The 22,854-nt window shown below is 60.6% G+C and overlaps 1 protein-coding gene across 1 annotated transcript in view; it reads left to right on the top strand.

Moving 5' to 3' along the window:
* Positions 1-2,325: 2,325 nt before the first annotated feature.
* Positions 2,326-22,854, top strand: part of LOC121170710 (SCO-spondin-like) — a 47,614-nt gene continuing 27,085 nt past the window's right edge. The window contains exons 1-45 of the mRNA XM_041001949.1: positions 2,326-2,372; positions 2,585-2,743; positions 3,173-3,255; positions 3,406-3,594; positions 3,800-4,044; positions 4,141-4,240; positions 4,904-5,062; positions 5,153-5,232; positions 5,569-5,721; positions 5,984-6,155; positions 6,269-6,509; positions 6,801-6,945; positions 7,689-7,806; positions 8,297-8,472; positions 8,557-8,784; positions 8,974-9,139; positions 9,294-9,528; positions 10,394-10,583; positions 10,728-10,822; positions 11,055-11,311; positions 11,569-11,703; positions 12,341-12,537; positions 12,651-12,778; positions 12,874-12,983; positions 13,242-13,391; positions 13,527-13,620; positions 13,723-13,892; positions 14,105-14,338; positions 14,519-14,734; positions 15,158-15,394; positions 16,083-16,174; positions 16,262-16,493; positions 16,572-16,724; positions 16,821-16,961; positions 17,051-17,233; positions 17,317-17,467; positions 17,985-18,138; positions 18,241-18,295; positions 19,076-19,180; positions 19,472-19,690; positions 19,790-19,917; positions 20,472-20,642; positions 20,692-20,822; positions 21,240-21,315; positions 22,098-22,155. Of these exons, the coding sequence (XP_040857883.1) occupies positions 2,326-2,372; positions 2,585-2,743; positions 3,173-3,255; positions 3,406-3,594; positions 3,800-4,044; positions 4,141-4,240; positions 4,904-5,062; positions 5,153-5,232; positions 5,569-5,721; positions 5,984-6,155; positions 6,269-6,509; positions 6,801-6,945; positions 7,689-7,806; positions 8,297-8,472; positions 8,557-8,784; positions 8,974-9,139; positions 9,294-9,528; positions 10,394-10,583; positions 10,728-10,822; positions 11,055-11,311; positions 11,569-11,703; positions 12,341-12,537; positions 12,651-12,778; positions 12,874-12,983; positions 13,242-13,391; positions 13,527-13,620; positions 13,723-13,892; positions 14,105-14,338; positions 14,519-14,734; positions 15,158-15,394; positions 16,083-16,174; positions 16,262-16,493; positions 16,572-16,724; positions 16,821-16,961; positions 17,051-17,233; positions 17,317-17,467; positions 17,985-18,138; positions 18,241-18,295; positions 19,076-19,180; positions 19,472-19,690; positions 19,790-19,917; positions 20,472-20,642; positions 20,692-20,822; positions 21,240-21,315; positions 22,098-22,155 (6,958 nt within the window). The remainder of the gene's footprint in view (positions 2,373-2,584; positions 2,744-3,172; positions 3,256-3,405; positions 3,595-3,799; positions 4,045-4,140; positions 4,241-4,903; positions 5,063-5,152; positions 5,233-5,568; positions 5,722-5,983; positions 6,156-6,268; positions 6,510-6,800; positions 6,946-7,688; positions 7,807-8,296; positions 8,473-8,556; positions 8,785-8,973; positions 9,140-9,293; positions 9,529-10,393; positions 10,584-10,727; positions 10,823-11,054; positions 11,312-11,568; positions 11,704-12,340; positions 12,538-12,650; positions 12,779-12,873; positions 12,984-13,241; positions 13,392-13,526; positions 13,621-13,722; positions 13,893-14,104; positions 14,339-14,518; positions 14,735-15,157; positions 15,395-16,082; positions 16,175-16,261; positions 16,494-16,571; positions 16,725-16,820; positions 16,962-17,050; positions 17,234-17,316; positions 17,468-17,984; positions 18,139-18,240; positions 18,296-19,075; positions 19,181-19,471; positions 19,691-19,789; positions 19,918-20,471; positions 20,643-20,691; positions 20,823-21,239; positions 21,316-22,097; positions 22,156-22,854) is intronic.

Below are 22,854 nucleotides of genomic sequence, written 5' to 3'. Positions count from 1 at the left end.
TTCCAACTTGCTGTTGGCGTGCAGCCAGGTCCTGTGGGGGAAGGCCCGGGCGGGGCCTCCGAGGGCGGGACCCGTGGGAGGGGCAGAGAGGGGCTTCGGAGTGGGGAGTCCTGCTAGCGGGCCACCTGTGGCCTGCAGGGCACCTGCAGTTAAGTGTAGAGGCTGCCCCGGACCCAGGGGACGGGCTCCTGGGAGGCCAGACCCACTCACCCTGCCCACTTCAGTGGCTACAGCAGAAGTCGCATTCTAGGCTTCCCCTCCTGGGTTCTGGCCCTTTAGGGAGAAAGGAGGGCAGTTGGAAAGCAGAGTTGGGACACTGAGAAGGAGAGGTGGGAGAGCTACCACTCCTGGTCTCTGCATCCCTGTAGTGACCCCAGACTGGCCCAGGGCAGGGACACCCTCAGGATCCCCGTGAAATGTTTACTAAGTCTGACTTAGCAGGCTTCCTCCTCCAGGAGGGGCAGGTGCTGTGAGCATCTGTGCCTGTCCTTGGCAGACATGGGGCGTGTCCACGTTTGTCAGCCTGGATTGAGAGTAAGTGAGGCTGAGCACAAGGGTGGCCAGTGCCAGACCCCTGGGTTTCAAACGCTTTGGAAGCTTCCTGATCTTTTTGATCATGGGACCAGTGGTGGACACAGGCAAGGACGCGCTTAACCTTGGCTTGGGTTCTGGCAGCCTCCTCCCTCCCTCCGTGTGGGACGACTGGGCAGCAGGCACAGTGGTGTATCCGGCTGAATAGATGGGGACGCCTGAGGTTCAGAACGCATTCCAGCCTGGGAGCTGTGCTGGTAACCAGGATGTAACCAGGATTCCTCTGGGACTGCCCCCTTCTAACAGGACCCTGGGATTAGCCTGTCCGGCTCAGCCCCCTCCCCCTGCCTGGCTCAGCTCTGCTCCCTGCCCTCACACTGCCCATCCAGGCACCCTCCCTGGTCATGTCCCTGGAGGAGAGGGTGCAGGTGGGCCACCTGTCACCAGGAGAATTCCAACTACCCTGGAAACTTTTGTTGCTTCTACTCAGTAGCTTTCACTCCTTGCGTGCCTGCTCAGGAGTGTGGAGGTGGGAAAATAATGAGGACCCCCACAAGGCCAGGACTGTAGAGCTGGGAAATCCATGGGTCATTGAGCCCAGTAACCTTGTTTCTGGAGGTTAGGCCAGCCTTCAGAAGCCACTGAAGAATATGGCTGGGTCCTCAGGAAACAAGTACACACACGCCTTTCTTTTTTTTTTTTTCATTATTATTTAATTTTGATCATCTTTGCATAGTTGATTAGGGCACAGAAGGTCAAGGGCTACAAGAAAGTGGGTAAGACCCTTGTTTCCACATTCTCTTTCTCTCTCTTTGTTTTTTGTTTGTTTGTTTTTTCTTTTTCCTGTATCTGGGGTAAAGGAAGAGACAAAGGAGAAGCCCCACCTGGCCTCCCACCCATCCCAGGGTCCCCGATGTGGGTGCATGCTCAGAGGGCCCTGCTCAGGTGGTTTTGATAGTTCAACAGTTCTGAATTGCTGCTGCTAGTCCTGCCATTCCAAGCACGATGAAATCTCTCCAGAATCCAGTGGCTTAGAGTCTCCGTTTGCCCAGATTTTCACTGCTGACATATGACTGGGGTAGTTGATTGATTTGTTCTGTCCTCTGTTGTGGTACCAGGTGTCCTCTGCAGGTTCCAATGGACTGCCATATCCTCCACGTGCACCTGGATATGCTGTCCACTGCTCCATCTGAGCCTCTGAGGAGGCTCAGCTTTGACACATGCACTCCACGTCAGACCATGGAACCTGCACTTCGTGATTGGGGTTCTGAGTGCAGCAGTTCAGTTGGAGGGATTCTCAAAGAAACTTCATCTGAGGTTATCCCAGACCCGATCTTGTGTGTGCATGGCTGCACAGGGTAGTGAAGCGTGTGGTTTGGTCTTCAGGAAACAAGCACACACACGCGCTTTCAAAGCAGTTGTGGAGTCCCCACGGCCCACAGGTGCATCCCTGGGAAGTCCCTGAAAGTTTTGCTGGGGGAGACCTGTAGCCCAGGAAGGGAAGGAGGCTGATCCTAAGCCCCCCGTGGCTAATCCCTAGTGGTGTTTGAGGATATGCAAATGTCAGACACCGGCTGGGGGATTGTTACCTGGGAGCTGGCCCTAAAAGGGTGATGAGGCCCTGACCAATCCGGTTCCTGCCAGCTGGTACTCTGGGCACTGAGGCCTGGATAAAACCACCCAGCCCCAAGGGCCTGGCTCACTTGGTTGCCTGGGACAGGCTGCCCCTGGGGCAGGGATGCAGCGCCCCCTCTGAGACCCTCTTCCCAGCCAGGCCTCATCTCCAGGGACAGCATGCTGCTCCCTGTCTTTTTTGGGATGGTCTGGGCACTGGCTAATGGGTAAGCAGCCCACCCTGGGTCCTGTCCACTGAGACATTCCTGCTGTTACCCTGTGCCAAAGGCGGCACAGGGCACTGGGCACCCTTCCCCATGGTTTCTTCTTCCAACCTTGGCCACCCCTCCTGAAGTGAGCTCCTCTGGATGGGAGTAGGGTCAAGGAAAAGGCTTCACGGAGGCCAAGGGCACAGCTGTGGTTCCCTCTCCTTGGGTAGGCGGTGGTGTGAATGGACGGAGACGATCCATGTGGAAGAGGAAGTGGCTCCTCGCCAGGAGGACCTGGTACCTTGCACCAGTCTCTACCACTACAATCGCCTCGGCTGGCGACTGGCCCGGCCCCGGAGCGGCCACACAGGACTCTGTCCCATCTACAAGTGAGTGAGGGTCGGAGCCTGTGCTGTCGGCTGGGCAGGAAAGGATGACAGCCGGACATCCTGAGACCGGGGGAGGGAGGACTGGGGAGGGCCTGGCAGAAGTAGGCATTTGGGAAACAGGTCCTGGGTGGACCCAGGGGAGGGGGGCAGGGCCTGTGAGCTTGCAGTGGTCAATGAGTGGGCACCACCAGTGGGCAGAGCAGCAAGAGCACAACACCCACTCCCTCTGCCTGCCCCTCTTCTCCCGTCCCACTGCTTCTCAAGTTCATTTTCACCGTACTTGAGGATATTAAGACCATAAAGGGACAGAGCGTGATAAGGCCCTTCGCAGAATAGATGGCTGGCACAGATGTCCCCAGCCCTTTCCTGTGCTGTGACTAGACTGGACACTAATGCCTCTCCCCATGCCTACCTACTCGGTGCGTTCAGGCCCCCGGAAACCCGGCCTACCACGTGGAACCGCACAGTGAGGGCATGCTGCCCAGGCTGGGGTGGCACCCAGTGTACTGAGGGTGAGTACCTGAGCACCCTGGGGTCCCTGGGAAGTGGAAGGGACCCCACAGCTGTAGGTTCAGGAGCGGTGCCGGCTGCCTAAGCAGGGAGGTTGCCCCAGCTCAGAGCTGAGCGTTCCAGCCACTTCCATGCCTCATTCTCTCTTCTAGCCACCACGGTCGTTGCCAAAGCCAGCATTGTCAGCCACTGCTTTGCCACCTGGCATTGCCAGCTGCAGGCAGGCTCAGCGAATGCTTCAGCAGGCAGCCTGGAAGAGTGTTGTGCCCAGCCCTGGGGACACAGCTGGTGGAACGGCAGCTCCCAGACCTGCCTCAGCTGCTCCAGCCTGTACCTCCCAGGTGGGTGCACAGCCCCCTGCCTGCCAACCCGGTACCATTGCAGCCATCACCCCACAGAGAGCTGTGGCACTCTGGGCCTATGTCAGGGCCCTGGCTGCTCCCCTGTGCCCCCAAGCTCCCTGCTCTGCTTGGGTTGATATGCCCTCCTTCAGTTCTTGGCCTTCTGCGCCTCTGTGGAGGTCCAACAACTCATGTATTTGGCCAGGCAACACCTCCTCCCGTGCCCTCCTGCAGCCCCTGGCAGGGGCCGTGGGCCAACTCTGGAGCCAGCACCAGCGTCCCTCAGCCACCTGCAGCACCTGGTCAGGCTTCCACTTCCATACCTTTGATGGGCGCCACTACCACTTCCTGGGCCACTGCACGTATCTGCTGGCAGGCATGACTGATTCCAGCTGGGCTGTCCACCTGAGACCTGGGGGCCACTGTCGCCAGCCTGGGCCTTGTCAGCTGGTGAGGTGGGCAACCCCAGGGAGGGGCAGGACAGGGGAGGTGAGCCTCTGATGGCTTTGCACTCTGCATCCCCCACCCCCATCCCTATCTTACCAGGTCCGTGTGGCAATGGGCCCCGAGGAGGTGCTGATCCAGGGTGGCAGTGTCTCTGTGGATGGGCAGGTTGTCCCCGAGGGGGAGTCTCGGCTGCTCCATGGTGAGAGCAACAGCCTGCCCAGCGCCCTACTTGCCCCTCTGGGTCAGCTGCCCAGCAACTGAGGTCAGCTTAGGACGGAGTCTCTGCCCTCTTCCCACTGGTGATGGGAGAGGACTTACCCTTCCCCACTAACTCCCTCAGAAAGTGGCCTGGCAAGTCCCTGAGCTCCACAGCTCTAGGCCTCAGTTGCCTTGAGTGTCATCAGGGAGGGCTTTGGGGTAGTCGTGCCGGAAGCTTTGTGCTAGCTTGGATCCCAGGGGTGAGGTGGTGTAGGCTTCCCTGTGCCTGTATGTACCTGTGTGTGTGTAACTGTATGCACACATGTGTTCTTGCATGTGTCTGTGTGTATGACGTGCAGAGATCTCCAGCGTGTGTGTACCTGTGCATACTTGTATGTGTTCCTGTGAGTGCACATGTGTACCTGCGTGCCCCTCTGTGTGTGTATGATGACATTCAGACATCTCCAGGGTGTGTGTCTGTATGTGTGCCTGTATATACCTACGTGTACTTGTGTGTGTCTTTGTGTACGTGTGTGTGAGAGAGATGATGTGCAGAGTTCTCCAGTGTGTTGAGTTTCTTCTCCCCTGCCCTTCCCTTGGCCTGCTAGAGCCCCACGGTGGAGGTGGGGAGGGGGAGGCCGAGTGACACCTTCCTGTTGCCCAGGGTTGAGCCTGCAGTGGCAGGGGGACTGGCTGGTGCTGGCAGGAGGTCTGGGGGTCGTGGTGCGACTGGACAAGTCCAGCATGGTCTCCATCTCGGTGGACCACGAGCTCTGGGGACACACACAGGGCCTCTGTGGGCTCTACAACGGCCAGCCTGAAGGTAAGTGGGCGTGTGGCTAGGTGGTTGGCATAGGAGAGGGGAAGACATTGGAGACCTCAGAGACCATACCCCTGCCTTACCTGTCCTCAGATGACTTTGTGGAGCCAGGCGGGGGACTGGCCCTGTTGGCGGCTACCTTCGGCAATTCCTGGAAGCTCCCGGACTCCGAGGTGAGCCTGCCCTCCTGGGCGCTGTCCTCTGTCCTTTGTTCTTTGTCCATCACTGGCCTCTTCCAGATTCTTGGAGAGAAGGGGGAAGCCTACAGCTCCCTGCTGTGAGCTGACCATGGGGACACACACCTGTTCACCAGACCTCCTGCCCGTGGGCTCCCTGTGGCCTAAGTGCTCTATCTTCCCACTGCAGGGGGGGCATTCTGCTGCCCTCTACCACCCTTGATGGGCACCACAGTAGGCCCTAGAAGTGGATTCAAGGACAGGGGTCAGCCTCCTGGTGTCCTAGGAACCTCTCACACTGCTACCATGTGGCTTGCTTCTCTTTGTCTCTAGCCTGGGTGTCTAGATGCAGTGGAGGCATCCCAGGGCTGTGAAGGCCCCCTGAGGGACGCGGAGGCAAGCGTGGACCCTGGGCAGCTGCATGCTGAAGCCCAGGACTTGTGTCATCCGTTGCTGGACAGTCCGTTCTGGCAGTGCCATGTCCAGGTATGGATGTCAGTGGAAGCGGTATCTGGCTTAGAAGACTGGTGGGCAGTGCCATGGAGGTGTCTGGTCCTGCCACTAGAATGCTTCAGGCTGTTATTCAAGCCAGGTCGCTCTATGCTCTCAGCTCTGGGGTGTACGCTGGCTCATATACAGGGTCTCTCTTTTCCAGCACCTGTTCTGTCTACTTATTACCTGGGGGGCTGGGGGGTGATAGAAGCAGAGGCAGCAGGTGCCAGCGACAAGGCCTGTCCTTTCTCCTCAGGTTCCCCCAGATGAGTACCACGAAGCCTGCCTCTTTGCCTACTGCGCAGGGGCCGCGGAGGACAGCGATCGCGAGGGGCGGCGGGAGGCTGTGTGTGCCACCTTCACTGCCTACGCCCAGGCCTGTGCAAAGCAGCGTGTTTATGTACACTGGAGGCAGCCCGGCTTCTGTGGTACCACACAGGCCTTCCCGCCCTATGGAACTGACCGGGGAACCTCCCAGCTCCTTGGGGCGAAGTCCAGCAGAGGACAGCTGCCCACTCACAGCCCGTGTCTGTGTCCACAGAGCGCCTGTGCCCTGGAGGCCAGATCTACTCGGACTGTGTCTCCTCGTGCCCGCGCAGCTGCTCAGCAGTGGGCGAGGCCGAGGAGGGGTCCTGCCGAGAAGAGTGTGTGAGCGGCTGTGAGTGCCCAGCCGGCCTCTTCTGGGATGGTGCCCTCTGTGTGCCTGCTGCCCGCTGCCCCTGCTACCATCGGCGCCAGCGCTATGGCCCTGGTGATACTGTGCGCCAGCTGTGTAACCTGTGGTGGGTCCCCAGGCCTTGCTGAGGGTGCTGGCTGCGTGGTTCCCTCTGTGCCCCACCTTTGTGCTATGTCTGCAACCTGTGCCTCCACTTCTGCCCCCAGCTAGGCAACCTACTGCAAGGGCCTCCCCTGGCATGGCTAGTAGCCATACTCAGAGACCTAGCTAGTACCCTGTGCCCCTTCCAGGACAGTTCAGGGAAGACAAGAGACCCGGCGAGGAGCGGGGCTTGGGAAGGATGCCCTCTCCATTCAACTGATGTCGCATAGCACTGTTCCACTCTGTGTGCCCACAGTGTGTGCCAGGATGGCCTCTGGCACTGTGCCCAGGCTCGGTGCCCTGCTGAGTGTGCAGTGGGCGGGGATGGCCACTACCTCACCTTGGATGGGCGGAGCTTCTCTTTCCAAGGTGGCCTGGGGTGCCACTACCACCTGGTGCACGTGAGCAGGGGACACAGTCTGGGAAGGGGGCATCTTGCCAGGGCTGGGCCTATCCTGGGGGATGAGGGGTGATTGCAAGGAAAGGCTGCATGAGACCCAGGGCTGGGAGGAGCTGGTGCTCCTTGGGCCCCCCAGGAGAGTCTCCCTCCCCATCCTTGTCATCTCTGCCTCAAATTCAAACTGTGCCCACATCCCTCTCTCACAGACGGGAGAGGCTGGGCTCATCGCAGGCCACTTCAGGCAAGACAACCACACCAGCCCTCTCCCAGCACACTCAGGTCATCTCCCAAGTTCAGGTGCAGGCCCCATTCTGTCCCATACGTTCACGTCCTGTCAACTGCCTCTCCATCCAGCTACTGGACAGCTCCCACTTCTTTCCTTGTCCTCCACTACTGCTTTGAGATGGGGATCTCCAGGGAGAGTGGTCCAAGGCCTGCCTGGGGACGGGAGGGGCACCTGCCCCCTTCCCAATGCACACAAAGACGTGTGTACACACACATTGCATACACACCACACACACACACCTGCATGGGACCATACACGTGTACAAGATGTGCCAGCCCTTGGCCAGGGTCAGGCCTTCCCCTCCCCCTGCACCCTAAGAACCTGACTGGCCAGGAGACAGGGCTGGCACAGCACAGGGCCTGGGTGGGAGCTGCCCCTGGCCGTGAGGAGGGAATTCTGCAGAGAAGGTCCATGGAGGCCTCCCAAGGGACCCTGAAGATCCTACTCCTGTCCCCCAGGACTATGTGAAGGGGCGGATGCTGGTGACGCTTGAGCACGGGGCCTGTGACTCGGGGAGCTGCCTTCACGCCCTGTCTGTCTCTCTGGGGGACCTCCGGGTCCAGCTCAGGGACTCAGGTAACCTCGGGCCTGCCTCCACGGGTCACTCCCCGGGCCTCCTGCCACCTCTGCTCCCGCTCAGCTCTTCTCTTCACACTGCCTAACAGCGCTATTGGGGTCTGATACCATCCCCTGCCTCAACTTCCCCCAGTCTTCCATGTTTGAGGTAGACACAGGATCCTGGGGAAATTTTCTATGGTGTCCACTGACCTGTCCTTGAGGAAAATACAAGTCACACATTCACAGGAGTTCTGGAGGCATGACCAGGCCAGGCAGGCACTCTCCCCCTGGGTCTGCCTATGCTTCTCTCATGTTCTGAGCTCAATAGCAAAGGGACCATGGATGCTGGAGAAGCGGGGCTCAGATGGGTTGGAGACCTCTAGGGCTCACTTTAGCTGTGCCTGGCAGCCCCACTGGCCCTACCCCAGCCCACCCAAGTTCTTTCCCTTCCAGCAGCCCCGTACTTGCACCCAGTCCCTGGGTCCCCTCATCAGGCTCCCTGTTCCAGGAGCTGTGCTGGTTGATGGGCAAGATGTGCCCTTGCCCTGGATGGGTGCCCAGGGGCTCAGCGTCTCTCATGCCTCCTCCACCTTCTTGCTGCTGCGCTGGCCCGGGGTTCAAATCCTGTGGGGAGTAGGCGACCCGGCAGCCTACATCACCCTGGACCCCCGCCTTGCCCATCAGGTGTGCTGAGGAGGTGGGTGTGTGGCAGGGCAAAGCCACTCTGGCACCAGATGTGACCATCTTCCATGCACTCCTGTGGCCCAGGTGCAGGGGCTGTGTGGCACCTTCACCTGGAACCAGCAGGATGACTTCCTGACCCCTGCGGGGGATGTGGAAACCAGCATTGCTGCCTTCGTTAGCAAGTTCCAGGTGCCTGGCAAGGCAGGGTGCTCCCCAGGGGACACTGCCCTCCTTTCCCCCTGCAGCGTCCACTCCCAGCGTCATGCTTTTGCGGAGGCGGCCTGTGCCATCCTGCAAGGCCCACCCTTTCAGGTAACCAGCGTGGGCTCCTATCACACCTATAAGATGGAAACACCTTCCCCTGCTCCGGGGCTTTGGGGAAGACAAAGGGAGATGGAACTGTATAATGGTGCTGCTGAGGACCGGGAGGGCACAGCAGGGGCTGGAAGGGTGGGGGAATCTGTGGAGGAGGAGCTGACCCACTTCCCTGCTCTCTCCTAGGAGTGCCACGGGCTAGTGGACAGGGAGTCATTTCAGCTGCGCTGCTTGGCAGCCGTGTGTGGCTGTGCCCCTGGCAGGGACTGCCTGTGTCCGGTGCTTTCTGCCTATGCGCGCCGCTGTGCCCAGGAGGGTGCCCCTGCTCTCTGGAGGAACCAAACCCTATGCCGTGAGTCCCTGGGCCAAGCCAGCGTCAACCCAGGCTCCCTCTAAACTCGCTTCCCAGCTCCTCTTACCCTAAGGGTTTGCTGAGGCATGAGGGGAGGGTGAGAGCAGAACTGGCACTAACTGTGCCCCTGACCCACATATGTCTCTGTGTCCAGCTGTACTGTGTCCTGCAGGCCAAGAGTACCAGGAGTGTGCCCCAACGTGTGGCTTGCACTGCGGCCAGCCAGCAGACTGTGGGGAGCTGGGGGGTTGCGTGGCTGGTTGTAACTGCCCCCCAGGGCTACTGTGGGACCCTGAGGGCCAGTGTGTGCCCCCCAGCCTGTGCTCCTGCCAGCTTGGAGCCCACCGCTATGCACCTGGAAGTGTCACCACGAAGGACTGCAACTACTGGTGAGTGTGATGGCTGTTAAGGACAGCATGGGGTAAAGAAGTGGATAGAGCTTGCAAGAAAGTAGGGCAATGTAGCCATGGGGTGGCAGTCAGAAAGCTCTCTCCAGTACCCTCTGCTTTGGAATTTTCTTTGAAGATTTATGTATTTTTATTGGAAAGGCAGATATACAGAGAGAAGAAGAGACAGAAAGATCTTCCATCCACTGGTTCACTTCCCAAGTGGCCATGGCCACAATGGCTGGAGCTGGGCCCATCCGAAGCCAGGAGCCAGGAGCTACTTCCAGGTCCCCCATGTGGGTGCAGGGTCCCAAGGCTTTGGGCCATTATCTACTGCTTTCCCAAGCCACAAGCAGGGAGCTGGAAGGGAAGTGGAGCAGCTGGGACATGTACCGGTACCCATATGGGATTCTAGCACCTGCAGGGCGAGGGCTTTAGCCATTGGGCTATCGTGCTGGGCCCTCTGCTTCTGAATTTTACATGCTTAGAGTAACCTGCTGCAGCAGGAGGTGGCAGAGTTGACCCCAGGTGGTAGATGAGCAGGCTGAGGCTCAGATGGGCTCTAGGGCTTGTTAGGGAGACAGAAAGACAAATGTTGGACCAGCAACTCGGCATGGCAGGTGAAACTTCTCTCCTACCCAGGCTGGGTAGTGGGGCTCCATATTTCTGCCCGGAGAATGGTCCAGCTGGGGAGAGGAGTGATAATGTTTATTCCCAGTGTGGCTGCCGGGAGTTGCGTTAGCTGCTCTGGTCTCCTGTGTAGGGATTGGCTTTTTGCCTAGATGACTAGGTCCCCAGGGTGGGGGCCTTGAGCTTCACCTGGTCCCACTGGGCCCTGGGTTCTTACTTGAGTCTCCCACTCCGGCAGCATATGCCAGGACAGGGGCATCTGGAACTGCACAGCTCGTCACTGCCCCCCTCAGAGGGCCATCTGTCCCCCAACGCTGGTCTATGCTCCTGGTGCCTGCCTCCTCACATGTGACAGCCCCAGCGCCAACCACTCCTGCCCTGTGGGCAGCTCGGCCAGCTGTGTGTGTCCCCCAGGCACTGTGCTGCTGGTGAGGCTGCGGGCAGCTAGGGCACTGCCTGGAAGAGTGGCAGGGGGGACCTTCCCAAAGCCAGGGCACTGTTTGATGCCCTAGTTGTCCCCATAGAGGAAGCGGGGCCATCAGGCAGCTCTCTGCCCTCTACCTTCTGTCTAGGATGACCGCTGCGTGCCTCCCGATCTCTGTCCTTGCCGGCACAGTGGGCAGTGGTACCCACCCAATGCCACCATCCGGGAGGACTGCAATGTTTGGTATGCCCAGCCCCCAAGGCCTGGGACTCTCTCTGTGGTCCCAAGCCCCCCAAACATCACCCTATGCTCCTTGAGAAGAGACTGATGGCGGGTGGGGTAGGATACCTGAGTTGGCCCAGGCCCTGGTCACCCTCTGGGCTCCCTCCACACTGACAGCCTGGCTGAGGTTGCCCCATGGGCAGCTCTCAGGTCCTCTCAGTGACTGTGACACATCGCCCCACCTTGCCCACAGTGTGTGCCGGGGCCGGCAGTGGCACTGCACGGGGCATCGGTGCAGTGGGCGGTGCCAGGCCTCTGGCGCCCCTCACTATGTGACCTTCGATGGACTGGCCCTCACCTTCCCCGGGGCCTGTGAGTACCTGCTGGTGAGAGAGGCCAGTGGCCGCTTCAGCATCTCTGCCCAGAACCTGCCCTGTGGGACCAGTGGCCTCACCTGCACCAAGTCCCTGACTGTGCGGCTGGAGAGCATCATTGTGCACCTGCTCCGAGGTGGCTGCACTACCTGCAGGGGAGGGAGGTGCTCCCGGGCTCCCCATGTTGCCCACTTCTGGCTCCTCACTGGGCCTGGCTGCCCTCACCGCTGTGGGGGCCAGGGGCCTGCCCTCACTGTGGGGCCCTGTAGCTCTGCAAAAACTCTAGGCGCAGCAGAGTCTAACTCCCTGCCAGGGCTGTGTGGGCAGAGAGGCCCAAGGAAGCTGGGAGAAGAGGCAAGACCATTCCTGAATGCCTCTCCTCCTCCTCCACAGGCCGGGCAGTGACGGTGAATGGGGTGAACGTAACACCCCCCAAGACCTACACAGGTCCTGGGCTGAGCCTGCGCCGGGCCGGCCTCTTCCTGCTGCTGTCAGCCCGTCTGGGCCTTACCCTGCTCTGGGATGGAGGTCAGCTCCCTGCCCACCTGAGTGTTTCCTGCTTAGCCTCAGCAGCTCTGGGCTGGAGTTCCCCAAACTCTCCACCTCCGCCCGCTGCCCTCCTGCCCCTCTTCCTGGCCCATTGGGCTCCATAGTCAGGGTTGAGCACCCCACCCTCCCCCTGGAGTCGGACGTCCAGTCTGACCACTCCTCCCTCTCCTAGCCTCTCTGCTCCATCCCCCCAGCTTAGCCACTGCCTTCACCTCTCAGACCAAGCAAGTGGTCAGCATTTTCAAATGTTTTCCTAACTCCTTCTGCCTCCTGAAAGACAGTATCGCCTCAGCAAAATGAAGTTTAGAAAATCCTAAGTTTTAGAAAAGGGAAATACAAATACATCTCCTGGCATGCCCCCACCAAGCCACAGGCAGTTGGCATTTGAAAACTAGAACTGTGTTTGGGAAAGTAAGGGAAGCACATAATTTCTCTACTTTCTTTCCATCCCGGTTCCCATCAGAAAACCAAATGTACTCCTTCCCCCTCCAGCCAATCTGGTCCTCAGGTCAGCAGACACTACGCTTCCTGTTGGCAGGGATGGTGACCGCACACCTTCGGTCTTCCCACCCCTGCCCGGGTGAGGGAGGGTCATTAGTCCACTTGCTGCTGCCAGGCACCCGGGTCCTGGTGCAGCTGTCTCCCCAGTTCCGAGGGCGCGTGTCCGGATTGTGCGGAGACTTTGATGGGGATGCCGGTAATGACCTGCGGAGCCGCCAGGGAGTGCTGGAACCCACAGCTGAGCTGGCCGCCCACTCCTGGCGCCTCAGTCCCCTGTGTCCCGAACCAGGAGAGATCCCACACCCCTGCACGGTGAGCCCAGGAGGGAAGACAGGAGAGAGATGGGGGAGATTCCAGAACGTAGGACTGGGGAGGACTTCCGGCAGGCCAGGCGCTGCTGCTGACCCCTGCGTGTGTGCCTGCAGGTGAATGCCCACCGTGCCGCCTGGGCTGAGGCCCGCTGCGGGGTGCTGCTGCAGCAGCTTTTCGCCCCCTGCCATTCGGAGGTGGCACCACAGCAGTACTATGAGTGGTGTGTTTACGACGCCTGCGGGTGAGGAAACGCCGGCCTGCTGAGGGGTGGGCAGCTAGAGGTTGGGGTGCGAGATGCTGAGGGGGGCTGGACTGAACACTGCCCGCTTCCCACAGCTGTGATTCTGGAGGCGATTGCGAATGCCTCTGTTCCGCAATTGCCACTTACGCAGACGAATGTGCGCGGCGCGGCCACCACGTGCGCTGGCGCAGTCAGGAGCTGTGTGGTGAGCCCTCCCCTCCGGCCCACGGGTCTCCTGGGTACTCGAGGGCAGGCTGGGCTTCGTGCGCGCCATGTGCCAGCCACTTTTGTAGATGAATGAAATAGACAATAGCTGCCCCCACAGAGCCAACGTGTTCCAGATTGCTTGGGGCAGGTGTCCCCAGCCCACGTGCTCCCTGTGTGTTAAGCCAGCTCTCCCCCAGCACCTTTGCATCCGGTGTCCTTGCCCCTTGAGAACCAAACTTTTCTCTTCTCCACACAGCGCTACAATGTGAAGGTGGACAGGTGTATGAAGCCTGTGGCCCCACATGTCCCGCAACCTGCCATGGTCACCAGCCCAAGTCTGAGTGGCAGTGCCAGGCAGTCACCTGCGTGGAGGGCTGCTTCTGTCCAGAGGGGACCCTGCTGCATGGTGTGTAGGGACAGAATGGGGCAAAGAAGGGAAAGAGGGGCTGCTCCGGACAGGCTCCCCCACCCCCCCAAGACCCTGGGACAGGGCCGGACCAGGAGCCCAGCATGGTCTGAATGCTGCGCCCTCTGATTTCAGGAGGAAGCTGCGTGGAGCCAGCTGCCTGTCCCTGTGAGTGGGGCGACAGCTCCTTCCCTCCAGGGACCGTGCTGCAGAAGGACTGTGGGAATTGGTAAGCAGGACAGGCTGGGGTGCCTAGAGGAGCCCTGTTCTCCGCCATCCCCAGGCAGGCAGAGCCGTGCCTGCGGCTAACCCTACCATACCATGTGCTCAGCACCTGCCAGGAGAGCCAGTGGCACTGTGGAGGTGACGGTGCCCGCTGTGAGGAGCCGATGCCTGGCTGTGCAGAGGGTGAGGCTCCGTGCCGGGACAGTGGGCACTGTGTGCCCTATGAATGGCTTTGTGACAACCAGGACGACTGCGGTGATGGGTCTGATGAGGAGGGTGAGTGTCCTAGGCTATGTGTGGCAATGACAGACAGGTTATCAGCTTACCAGGACAGGTGGGGGGTGCAGTAGGTGTGTTCAGGTGGTTTCGCCCCGCTGCCCGCTGCTGGCACTGCCAACACCTATGCCTCTGTGGGCTGTGGCTCGGGTGTTCTGCTCTTCCAGGCTCCTCCAACACTGTCTCGAGCCCTTCCTCTTGTTTCTCACCAGGCTGTGCCACCCCAGGCTGTACCGAGGGCCAGGTGACCTGTAGCTCTGGCCACTGCCTGCCCCTGACCTTGCTCTGCGACGGGCAGGATGACTGTGGAGATGGCACAGACGAGCGAGGTTGCCCATGTCCCCCAGACTCACTGGCCTGTGCTGATGGGCGCTGCTTGCCCCCCATGCTGCTCTGTGATGGGCACCCTGACTGCCCGGATGCCGCTGATGAAGAGTCATGTCTAGGTGACCTGCTCTACCCACCACACACCACAACACACCCCGACACCCCTCCCACACACACTCCAGCTCCTTACAAGCCCCAGTCTCGTCTGCACCCCTCCTTGGCCAGGCTCCCTCTGTGTGTTCCGAACAGCAAGGGCAGAGGGCAATGCCCTGGGACCGGCTCCTCCCTTCTGGCTGCAGGGCAAGGGGACTGCCTGCCCGGAGAGGTGTCCTGTGCCGATGGCATCTGCGTGCCAACCTTCCAGCTGTGTGATGGAGTCTGGGACTGCTCGGATGGAGCTGATGAGGGGCCTGGGCACTGCCCCCTGCCCTCCCTGCCCATACCCCTTCCTGGCACCTTGTCTGGCCCCTCCACTTTGGCCACTATGTTAAGTCCCTTGGCCAGCAGCAGCCCTGGTGAGTCTTCCTGAAGTCTGGCAGCTGGCTGGCCAGGTGGGAGAGGATGGGAGAGCTGCTGGGGGAGGAGACATTGGCTGGGATGCCCCGGGGGTGAGTAGGAGTAGGAGCAGGGTACCGTGGGCATCATCAGAAGGGAGAGGAGGGCTTGACAGAACCCAAAGCTTAGCTGCTGGCCTTCAAGGCTTCGCTTGGAGCAAAGCCAAGGGGGATGCTGCATGCTTCAGGCCCAGGACCTCAAGAGCAGCCAGGAGGGATTAAACTTGGGGAGGGGGCGAGGGGGTAATGCCCTTGACTCAGGTGAGGGCCAGGATGGGTCTGGAGCAGGGAGGGAATGAGCAGTGGTGGCGCCCCGAAGGTGAGAGCCACCTTGGGGAGCCTAGGACCACTCCAGCCAAGGATTAACTTGGGTACCCGGCGCAGCACCACCTTGCGGCCCCTGGGAGTTCCCGTGCAGCAGCGGCGAGTGCACCCCACGGGGCTGGCGCTGCGACCAGGAAGAGGACTGCGCTGATGGCAGCGACGAGCTGGACTGCGGCCGGCCCTGCGCGCCACAGCACGTGCCATGTACCCACGGCTTTCACTGCGTGGCCCTGGGGCAGCTGTGCGACGGCGTGCCGCAGTGTCCCGATGGCTCGGATGAGGGCCCTGCAGCCTGCGGTGAGAGCCTTGCCCTGCACCCCTGCCTGTGCCTTCCCTCGCGCGGGCGAGTGCGCATCCCTGCCATTGCCCCTGGCGCCCCAGGGCTGAGTGGGAGGGAGGGAGTGCGTGCAGGTGTTTTCCCTGCTCCTCTGAGTTCTCCCACGAAGCTTTTCATTAGACACCTTTCTGCCCTCTCACCCAAGCCTGGGGCGTGGGATGGAAGGCTAGGTCATGCAAGAAAAAGGCCCCTGCCTTGGCCCGCATCCCTTCCCCACATTCTCCCCACATTCTTCCACACGCCTGCGTGGAACTCCGTGAGCTAGCGAATGTGTCCCCCCTCCGCCGGCCCGCCTACCCCTACAGGAGCCTTCCCCTACCTAGCCGCCTACCTAGCCGCTACATCCTCTGCGACTCCCCCACCCCAGCTCCTCTTTCCAGAGTGGGCTGTAAGCAGCACCCCTCCCGCGGTGCCCACAGGCTCCACGGGGCTGCCCCCGTGCCCTGGCCTCGTCCCCTGCGGCTCAGCTCCCTGGCTGTGTCTGAAGATTTCACAGCGCTGTGATGGGACCCTTGACTGTCCCCAAGGAGAGGACGAACAGGGCTGTGGTATGGACACTTTGTTTCCATAGGGCAGGAAGGGGGAGAAGCATGGTTGTGTGGTCCTGGCAGGACCCATCTGGGACTGTTTTTCTCTTTTCCTCCCTAGCGGCACTGCCAGCCCTTGGAGGCCCCAACAGGACAGGGGTCCCCTGCCCAGAATATGCCTGTCCTAATGGCTCCTGCATTGGTTTCCAGCTGGTGAGTGTGGCAGTGGGGTGAGGTGAGAGCAGATACACCGGAGCACCTGTACAGCCAGAGCTGTATAGGCCCTGCTGTGTTCTTCAGGTGTGTGATGGGCAGCCTGACTGTGCCTCGCCAGAAGAAGCGGGGCTCTCTCCAGAAGAGCAAGGATGTGGGGCCTGGAGTCCCTGGGGCCCCTGGGGGCCATGCAGTGAGACCTGTGGGCCTGGAGTGCAGGACCGAAGCCGCCACTGCTCCCTGCCCGGGGTCCCCGTGTTGCAGCATTGCCCAGGCCCTGAGCACCAGTCTCAGGCCTGCTTCACTGTGGCCTGCCCAGGTGAGCAGCCTAGGGCACTGGGGAGGGGCGTTATGGGGAGAGCCTGAGCCTACCTCCCAGCCCTCCCTGCCTTCCCAGTGGACGGCAAATGGAGCTCCTGGTCCCCCTGGTCTGTGTGCTCTGCCCCATGCCGAGGCACTGTGACACGGCAGCGGCAGTGCCACCCACCCCAGAATGGAGGTCAGCCCTGTGCTCTGCTCCCCGGGGACCCACACAGCACCCGCCAGACCAGTGAGTGGAAAGGAGAAGGGTCCAGGTGGGAGACAGGTGGGTCCTGCTGGAGGGAGGCTTTCCCACCTCTGACCTCTGTGTCTGCCTTCCTTGCAGAGCCCTGCTCCCAGGAGGGCTGCCCCAATGCCACCTGCTCCGGGGAGCTGGTGTTCTGGCCCTGTGCCCCCTGCCCTCTGACCTGCGATGACCTCTCCGGCCAGGCCAAATGCCCACCTGACCCATCCTGCAGCAGCCCAGGTGAGGGAGCTATGGGCCCAGGTCAGGAATGTCTTGTGGGTCTCTGGAGGTCAAAGGTTTTGTACAGCCTCACTCTGGGCCTTCTCTAGGCTGCTGGTGCCCAAAAGGGCAGGTGATGGACCCTGAAGGACAATGCATGTGGCCGTGGCAGTGCCCCTGCCTAGTGGATGGTGCCCTCTACTGGCCTGGGCAGCGCATCAAGGCCAACTGCCAACTCTGTGTGTGCCAGGATGGGAGGCCCCAACGCTGCCGGCCCAACCCGAACTGTGCAGGTGGGGCCCCTCCTTGACCTTCACTGGACTCTTTGGGCCACCCCCAGGCCAGCTGGCCCTGACTCTTGTCCTACCACCCCCAGTGAACTGTGGCTGGTCATCCTGGTCCCACTGGGCTGAGTGCCTGGGTCCCTGTGGGAGCCAGAGCATCCAGTGGTCCTTTCGAAGCTCCACCAACCCCCGCCCCTCAGGTCGGGGTCAGCAGTGCCGTGGCATCCACCGCAAGGCCCGCAGGTGCTCTGCCCCGCTCTCACTCCCATTTCCCACTCAGCCTCCTGCATGGCCCCTCTCATGCTCGTGGCTCCACATCCACCAACAAGGCTCTCCAGACCCCCTGCCCAGGCCCCCAATACCTCCAGCATCTTTGGGGATCCCTGCCCTTTAGATCCCAAAGTGGGGTACACAGAGCCTTTGACAAATGCAGGGGCAGAAGTGGGCCTCTGGAGGTGTAGGGAGAGGCTCGTAGGGGGACTACAGTGGGACTGCCTGCCCGGTGCCCTCCATGACAGCTCCACCGAGTGCCTGGCCAGTAGCACGAATCGCTCCCTTCCTCTTGAGAGCAAACTGAGATTTCTCAGGGACAGGGATGGGGTGGGGTACCAGGTGACCAGATGTCCCTATTCACCCAGGACTTCCCCACTCTCACCACGTAGAGTCCAGACAGCTGTGAATCCCCACCCTCCTGGTAAAGCAGAGGGTTGGTCACCCAGGGGACCTGCTCAGCTGGCCAGGCCCCACTCTCCCTTCCCAGGTGCCAGACAGAGCCCTGTGAGGGCTGTGAGCAGAGGGGCCAGGTCCACCGTGTCGGGGAGCGCTGGCGCGGGGGCCCCTGCCTGGTGTGCCAATGTCTGCACAACCGGACCACACACTGCTCCACGTACTGCCCGCTGGGCAGCTGCCCTGAGGTGAGGCACCCAGCGGTGGGACAGGCAGAGTTCCTAGACAGTGGCATGAAGAGACCAGGCTTGGGGGAGCCAGGCAGCTGGCTTGACTTCCATACCCTGCAGGGCTGGGTCCTGGTGGAAGGCATGGGAGAATTGTGCTGCCACTGTGCCCTGCCTGGTGAGTCCATCTTGGGGATATAGTGGGACAGTCCTGTTGTGAAGAAAATATGGCAGGGGCTCTAAGAGAGGGCGCCAGGGTGGCCGTGAGGAGTCAGGGGACGGTTAGTCATTCCAGCCTCAGGTTGGTGGGAAGCTGAGGTCCTAGATGCTGGCAAGGGAGTGGCCTTGAGGGCATCTCTCTCTTTCTCTCTCTCCCCCCCCCTTGCCTTCCCTGCCCATGCTACCACCCTTGGATATTTTCTCTGCCCTTGGATATCTTCTCCAGGCCAGGCCTGCTTACTTCCCTGCCCCTTTATCTCAATAAGATTCCTTTTCAAGAGCATCGTTGCTCGGAAATGTGTTAAAGATGAAGCAGGCTCCCACACATGTAATGTACAGGTCCAGTGCCCCCACAGGTGGCTTGAGCTTAGGATGGGGTCAGCAAGACAGTTGTACAGAATATTCACTGCTCCAGTTATGCGATGAGGGGAGAACTGGGCTCCGGCCTGCAGGGTTGCATCTGAATACCAGCCCACAGAGGTGCCCCATCTGTGGTTTTCAGAACTGCACCTGCTCTGCTTTGGTCCCCAAATGACTTAAGATTGATTGGTGGCTTTGCTCTATGTTTTCCAGCTTTCAGTAGAAGTGACAACCCCAAGTCCTACCAGGCAGAGGAGATGGGACTTTTCCCAACTGGGAGGTTGTTTCTAGAAGCAGGGCGAGGCCTTGGGTGCTGGACAGGGACTTCCATAGCGCCCTCTCAGTCTCTGCCCGCTGACCCTGGAACATCCTCATACAGGGCAGAACCACACACTGTCCCCCATGGCCACTCCTGTACCAGCTCCAGCGCCCAGTGCCCAGATCGGAGCCCCTCTGACCACCTATGCTCTGCCTTCACCAGGCGGTAAAGGCCATGTGATCTCAAAGTGGGTGTGGAGGGGGGAAGCATGGTGCCCAGACCAGGAGAGGTGCCAGGGCCTCTGGGGCACTTCCCTGGCCACCCAGGCAGTGCAGGGCATCCAGAGAGGATGGGTGCCACCCTAAGTCCTCTCCCTTGACTCCCATCCCAAGCCAGGGTCACCTGTGTGGGCCCCTTAGAGTGCCTGGCTCTCCTACTGGCTTCCTAACACACCCCAGACAGCCCCTGGTGGCCTCTATTTTCCCCTGCTCCACCCTCTCTCTCTATTCCACCCAGATCCCTGCTATCTGCCCCTGCACTTGGCCCCAGCACCCAAGGCAAGCTTGCACACATCGCCCCAACCATCAGAGCACCCACCCTGGGCTGCCCTCCTGAGTGTTCCCACCAAGGGCCCCAGCACTCAGGGGCAGAGCCATGAAGAGGATACGTCCAGTGAGTGGCTCACTCGGCCGCCCTACTTGCAGCTGGACCTGCTGCAGCCCCGAAACCTCACTGGTCAGTGGGGACTGGGGGTGGACAGGGGGTGGGGAATGAAGGAGCAGTAAGGTCCTTCCGTGGCTCTGACACTTGTGGTGGTCCTGGCTCCTCCCCCAGGCATCATCATACCGGGGGCTGGGCCCTCCAATGCTGCTGCCTCCAGCTTCTCACTCCAGCTGAGCAGCGATGGTCTACACTGGCATGCTTACCGTGACATCCTGCCGGGCACCCTGCCCTCGCCCAAGGTACCGCACCAGTCCATCTACTATGCAGCTTTGTCCTTTTCCCTGGGGGGCAGTCCCTCGGTGCAGTGCTTGCAGAGGACTTGGATGCTTCTGTCAGCTGGAATAGAGGAGCTCCCAGCGTGGCTCAGGACAAGGCATGGGAAGCTCAAGGGTAGCCTGAAGGAGGCAGCCAACAGATTCGTTGAGAACTTCAAGCAGCCTGGGCATAGCCCCACCCCGTGGGGGGTGCATTTCCCTCCCAACTCCCTGACACAGACCTCGTGAAGAGCTCAGGATCTGTCCAGACTGGCAGTTCCTTCCTACCAGGAAGGTGCACTTGCTGTGTGCCAGATGCCAGGCTCTGAGGACACAGCAGTGAACACAACATGCCCTTTGGTCTCAGAGCATCAACAGCCCAGTGGAAGGAGCTTCAGCCAGTCCCAGACCCGCCAGTAGCCTGCAGGGGGGCTCTGAGAGTGGCAGGGGGGGCCCTGCTGTGAAGATGGTGGGACATGGATGGATCCAAAGGAGGAGCCTGCAACAGGGTCCTGATCAACCGGCGCCCTCTGCCGCAGCTTCTCCCTAGGGGTTGGGGCAATGAGGCCCCCGAGGTGTGGACATTTGGCCGGATGGTGCAGGCGAGGTCCATCCGAGTGTGGCCCCACCATGTGCCCCACAGCACAATCTGGCGCAGCAACTTCCTGCGGGCTGAGCTGCTGGGCTGTGAGCCAGGTATGGGCCGTGCTGCAGGAGAGGAGTGGCAGTGGGATGGTAGCAACCCTCAGCACTACACAGCCTGTGTGCAGGGCCCCCACCCTGCTGTGTGAGGAGTGTGTCCTAGTGGGAGGTCTGTGTGATGATGTTGCAGACTGCACAGACAGCTCTGATGAGGAAGGCTGTAGGTCCCTGCCAGCGGACCCTGGAAGGTACAGTGTGGTGATTGCCTGGCTACCCCCTGGCTTGGCTCTGGAGGGGCATCCCCAGGGGAGGTGTCCTGGAGGGAGGGGGCAGCAGCTGCGTCCTTGGAGACTCTTTTCCCTCCTGGGAGTGTGCATCTTTCTCAATATAGCTGCTGCACCAGCAGCTAGCATCACCTGGCACTTGTTGGGAATTCAGGTTCTCAGGCTACGCAGGGTGGAGCCTGGGGTGCGTGTTGCAAGCCTTCCTGGTGATTCAAACACAGGAGCAAGTGGAGAGGCACTGCATGGAGCCTTGCCTCTGTACAACCACGGTGGACGGGGTCCTTCCTGAATGTGCAACCCTATCCCAGGGCCTCCCAGCCTCCCTCCTGGGTGGGGTCTCTGAGGCTGGGGGGATCCCCATCTGCTGATTTGTCTTCCCAGAGTCCATTCTACAGCCAAGACCCCAAGTCTTGCCACCCAGCAGGAACAACAGCCATTTCAGCTGCAGCCCGAGGAGGTGAATGGGGTTTGGAGGGCAGTGTGGGCCTCCCCCCTTGTGAGCCCTGTGCCTGCCTTGTGGGTCTGCTCTACGTCCAAGCCCACATGCTTGCTCCCTTCCCTCTGCTGTGTTCCCTAGTGCTGTTCTATGGCAGGCTGTCAGCCTGGGCGGCTCCAGGGTCAGGCAGGGCCCTGGGGAGTGGAGGGGAGGAGAGTGGCGCAGGGGCACACAGAAGGTATGAGATAGGTGCCAGAGCACCTGTGCTCTGAGCTGGGAGGAGCCGTGTGCCTTGGCACTCCAGAGGAGGGGGAAGGTATCCCACGGAGAAGAACAGAGGGGCCCTCTCTCACAGAGGGTCAGGCTGGTCAGGGCCCCAGAGTGTGTGAGTGTGACCGAATGAGTGTGAATGTGAGTGTGTGACTGAGTGTGTGAATGTGTTATGAGTGTGCAAGTGACTGTTACTGGGGGTGTATGAATTTGTGTCGGGATGGGGATGCTTGGGAGTGAGAGCTAGTGTGGATTGCACTAATGTGCCAGTGACACTAACACCCCTGGCCCTGAGGGCAGCAGGCTGGCCCTGGGGCCCACTGTAGAGGTGGGAGCCCATCTAATGTGCCAACGTCAGCTCTATCCTCAGTTCTGTCCTGGGCCCTGGAGGGGAGAGAGCGCAGAGACCATGGCCAGGGGCTGAGCAGGTCAGCAGATCTCGGCGGAAACAGGAGGACGCTATAGGACTGAACTGCCCAGCTGCTCCGGGGGGGCCGCGCTGCGGCCTGTGGCTGAGCCCTCTCCCTCCACAGGGGCTGGCAGAACCGGACCGCTGGCATCTCCAGCAGGGGTCGCTCGTGACCCCCACAGGTACTTGTCACCTCTCACCTCTCAGTGGTTCACACTCCCAGCCCTGCCTCCCCCAGCAGGCCTGGCTCAGGGAGGGAGACCTGAGACACCGGGACCACAGCCAGTTCCTGCCCTCCCCACCCTCCTGAATTCCAGGGTGGGGAGGGGGCTCCTGGGTGTGGCAGAGTCTCTCATCCCAGCCTGCTCTGCCCCTGCCAGTCCGTGCATGTGGCCAGCCACTGCCCACTTCTGAAGTGTTTCCTGACCCAAGTGGGCATAGGCGTAGGCCAGGTCACCAAGTCTGTTCCTAACCAGGACAAGAAAGGTGCCCCCTGCCTGGCCATGTGCCAGCCGTCCCAGGCTAGGGGAAGGAGCTAGGGAGGAGGGTGAGGTGTGGGCCATGGGAGCACCCCACGAGCACCCCACAGCACCTGCCTGGACCTCAGGGAAGCCTCAGCTGAGCCCAACTGCCCTGCGAGTTCTGCTGGAGGTTATTCAGAGGCCTAGTTGAACCATGTGTTTTGATTGTAATTTACGAATTCATTTTATTTGTGAGAGGGGTCAGTAAGGAGAGTGAAAGAGGGAGACAGATGGAGACAGATCTCCCATCGTGGATTCACTCCCCAGATGTCTGCCACAGCCAGGGTAGGGCCAGGCCAAAGCTGGGAGCTGGAGCTCAGCCTGGGTTTCCAGGAGTGTGACCGGGACAGACGTGTTTGA

This window comes from Ochotona curzoniae, unplaced genomic scaffold (genome assembly GCF_017591425.1).
Source record: "Ochotona curzoniae isolate NIBS_2020 unplaced genomic scaffold, NIBS_Ocur_1.0 scaffold_2476, whole genome shotgun sequence".
NCBI classification, from domain to species: Eukaryota; Metazoa; Chordata; class Mammalia; order Lagomorpha; family Ochotonidae; genus Ochotona; species Ochotona curzoniae.
This window is presented reverse-complemented; position numbering and strand designations above follow the sequence as displayed.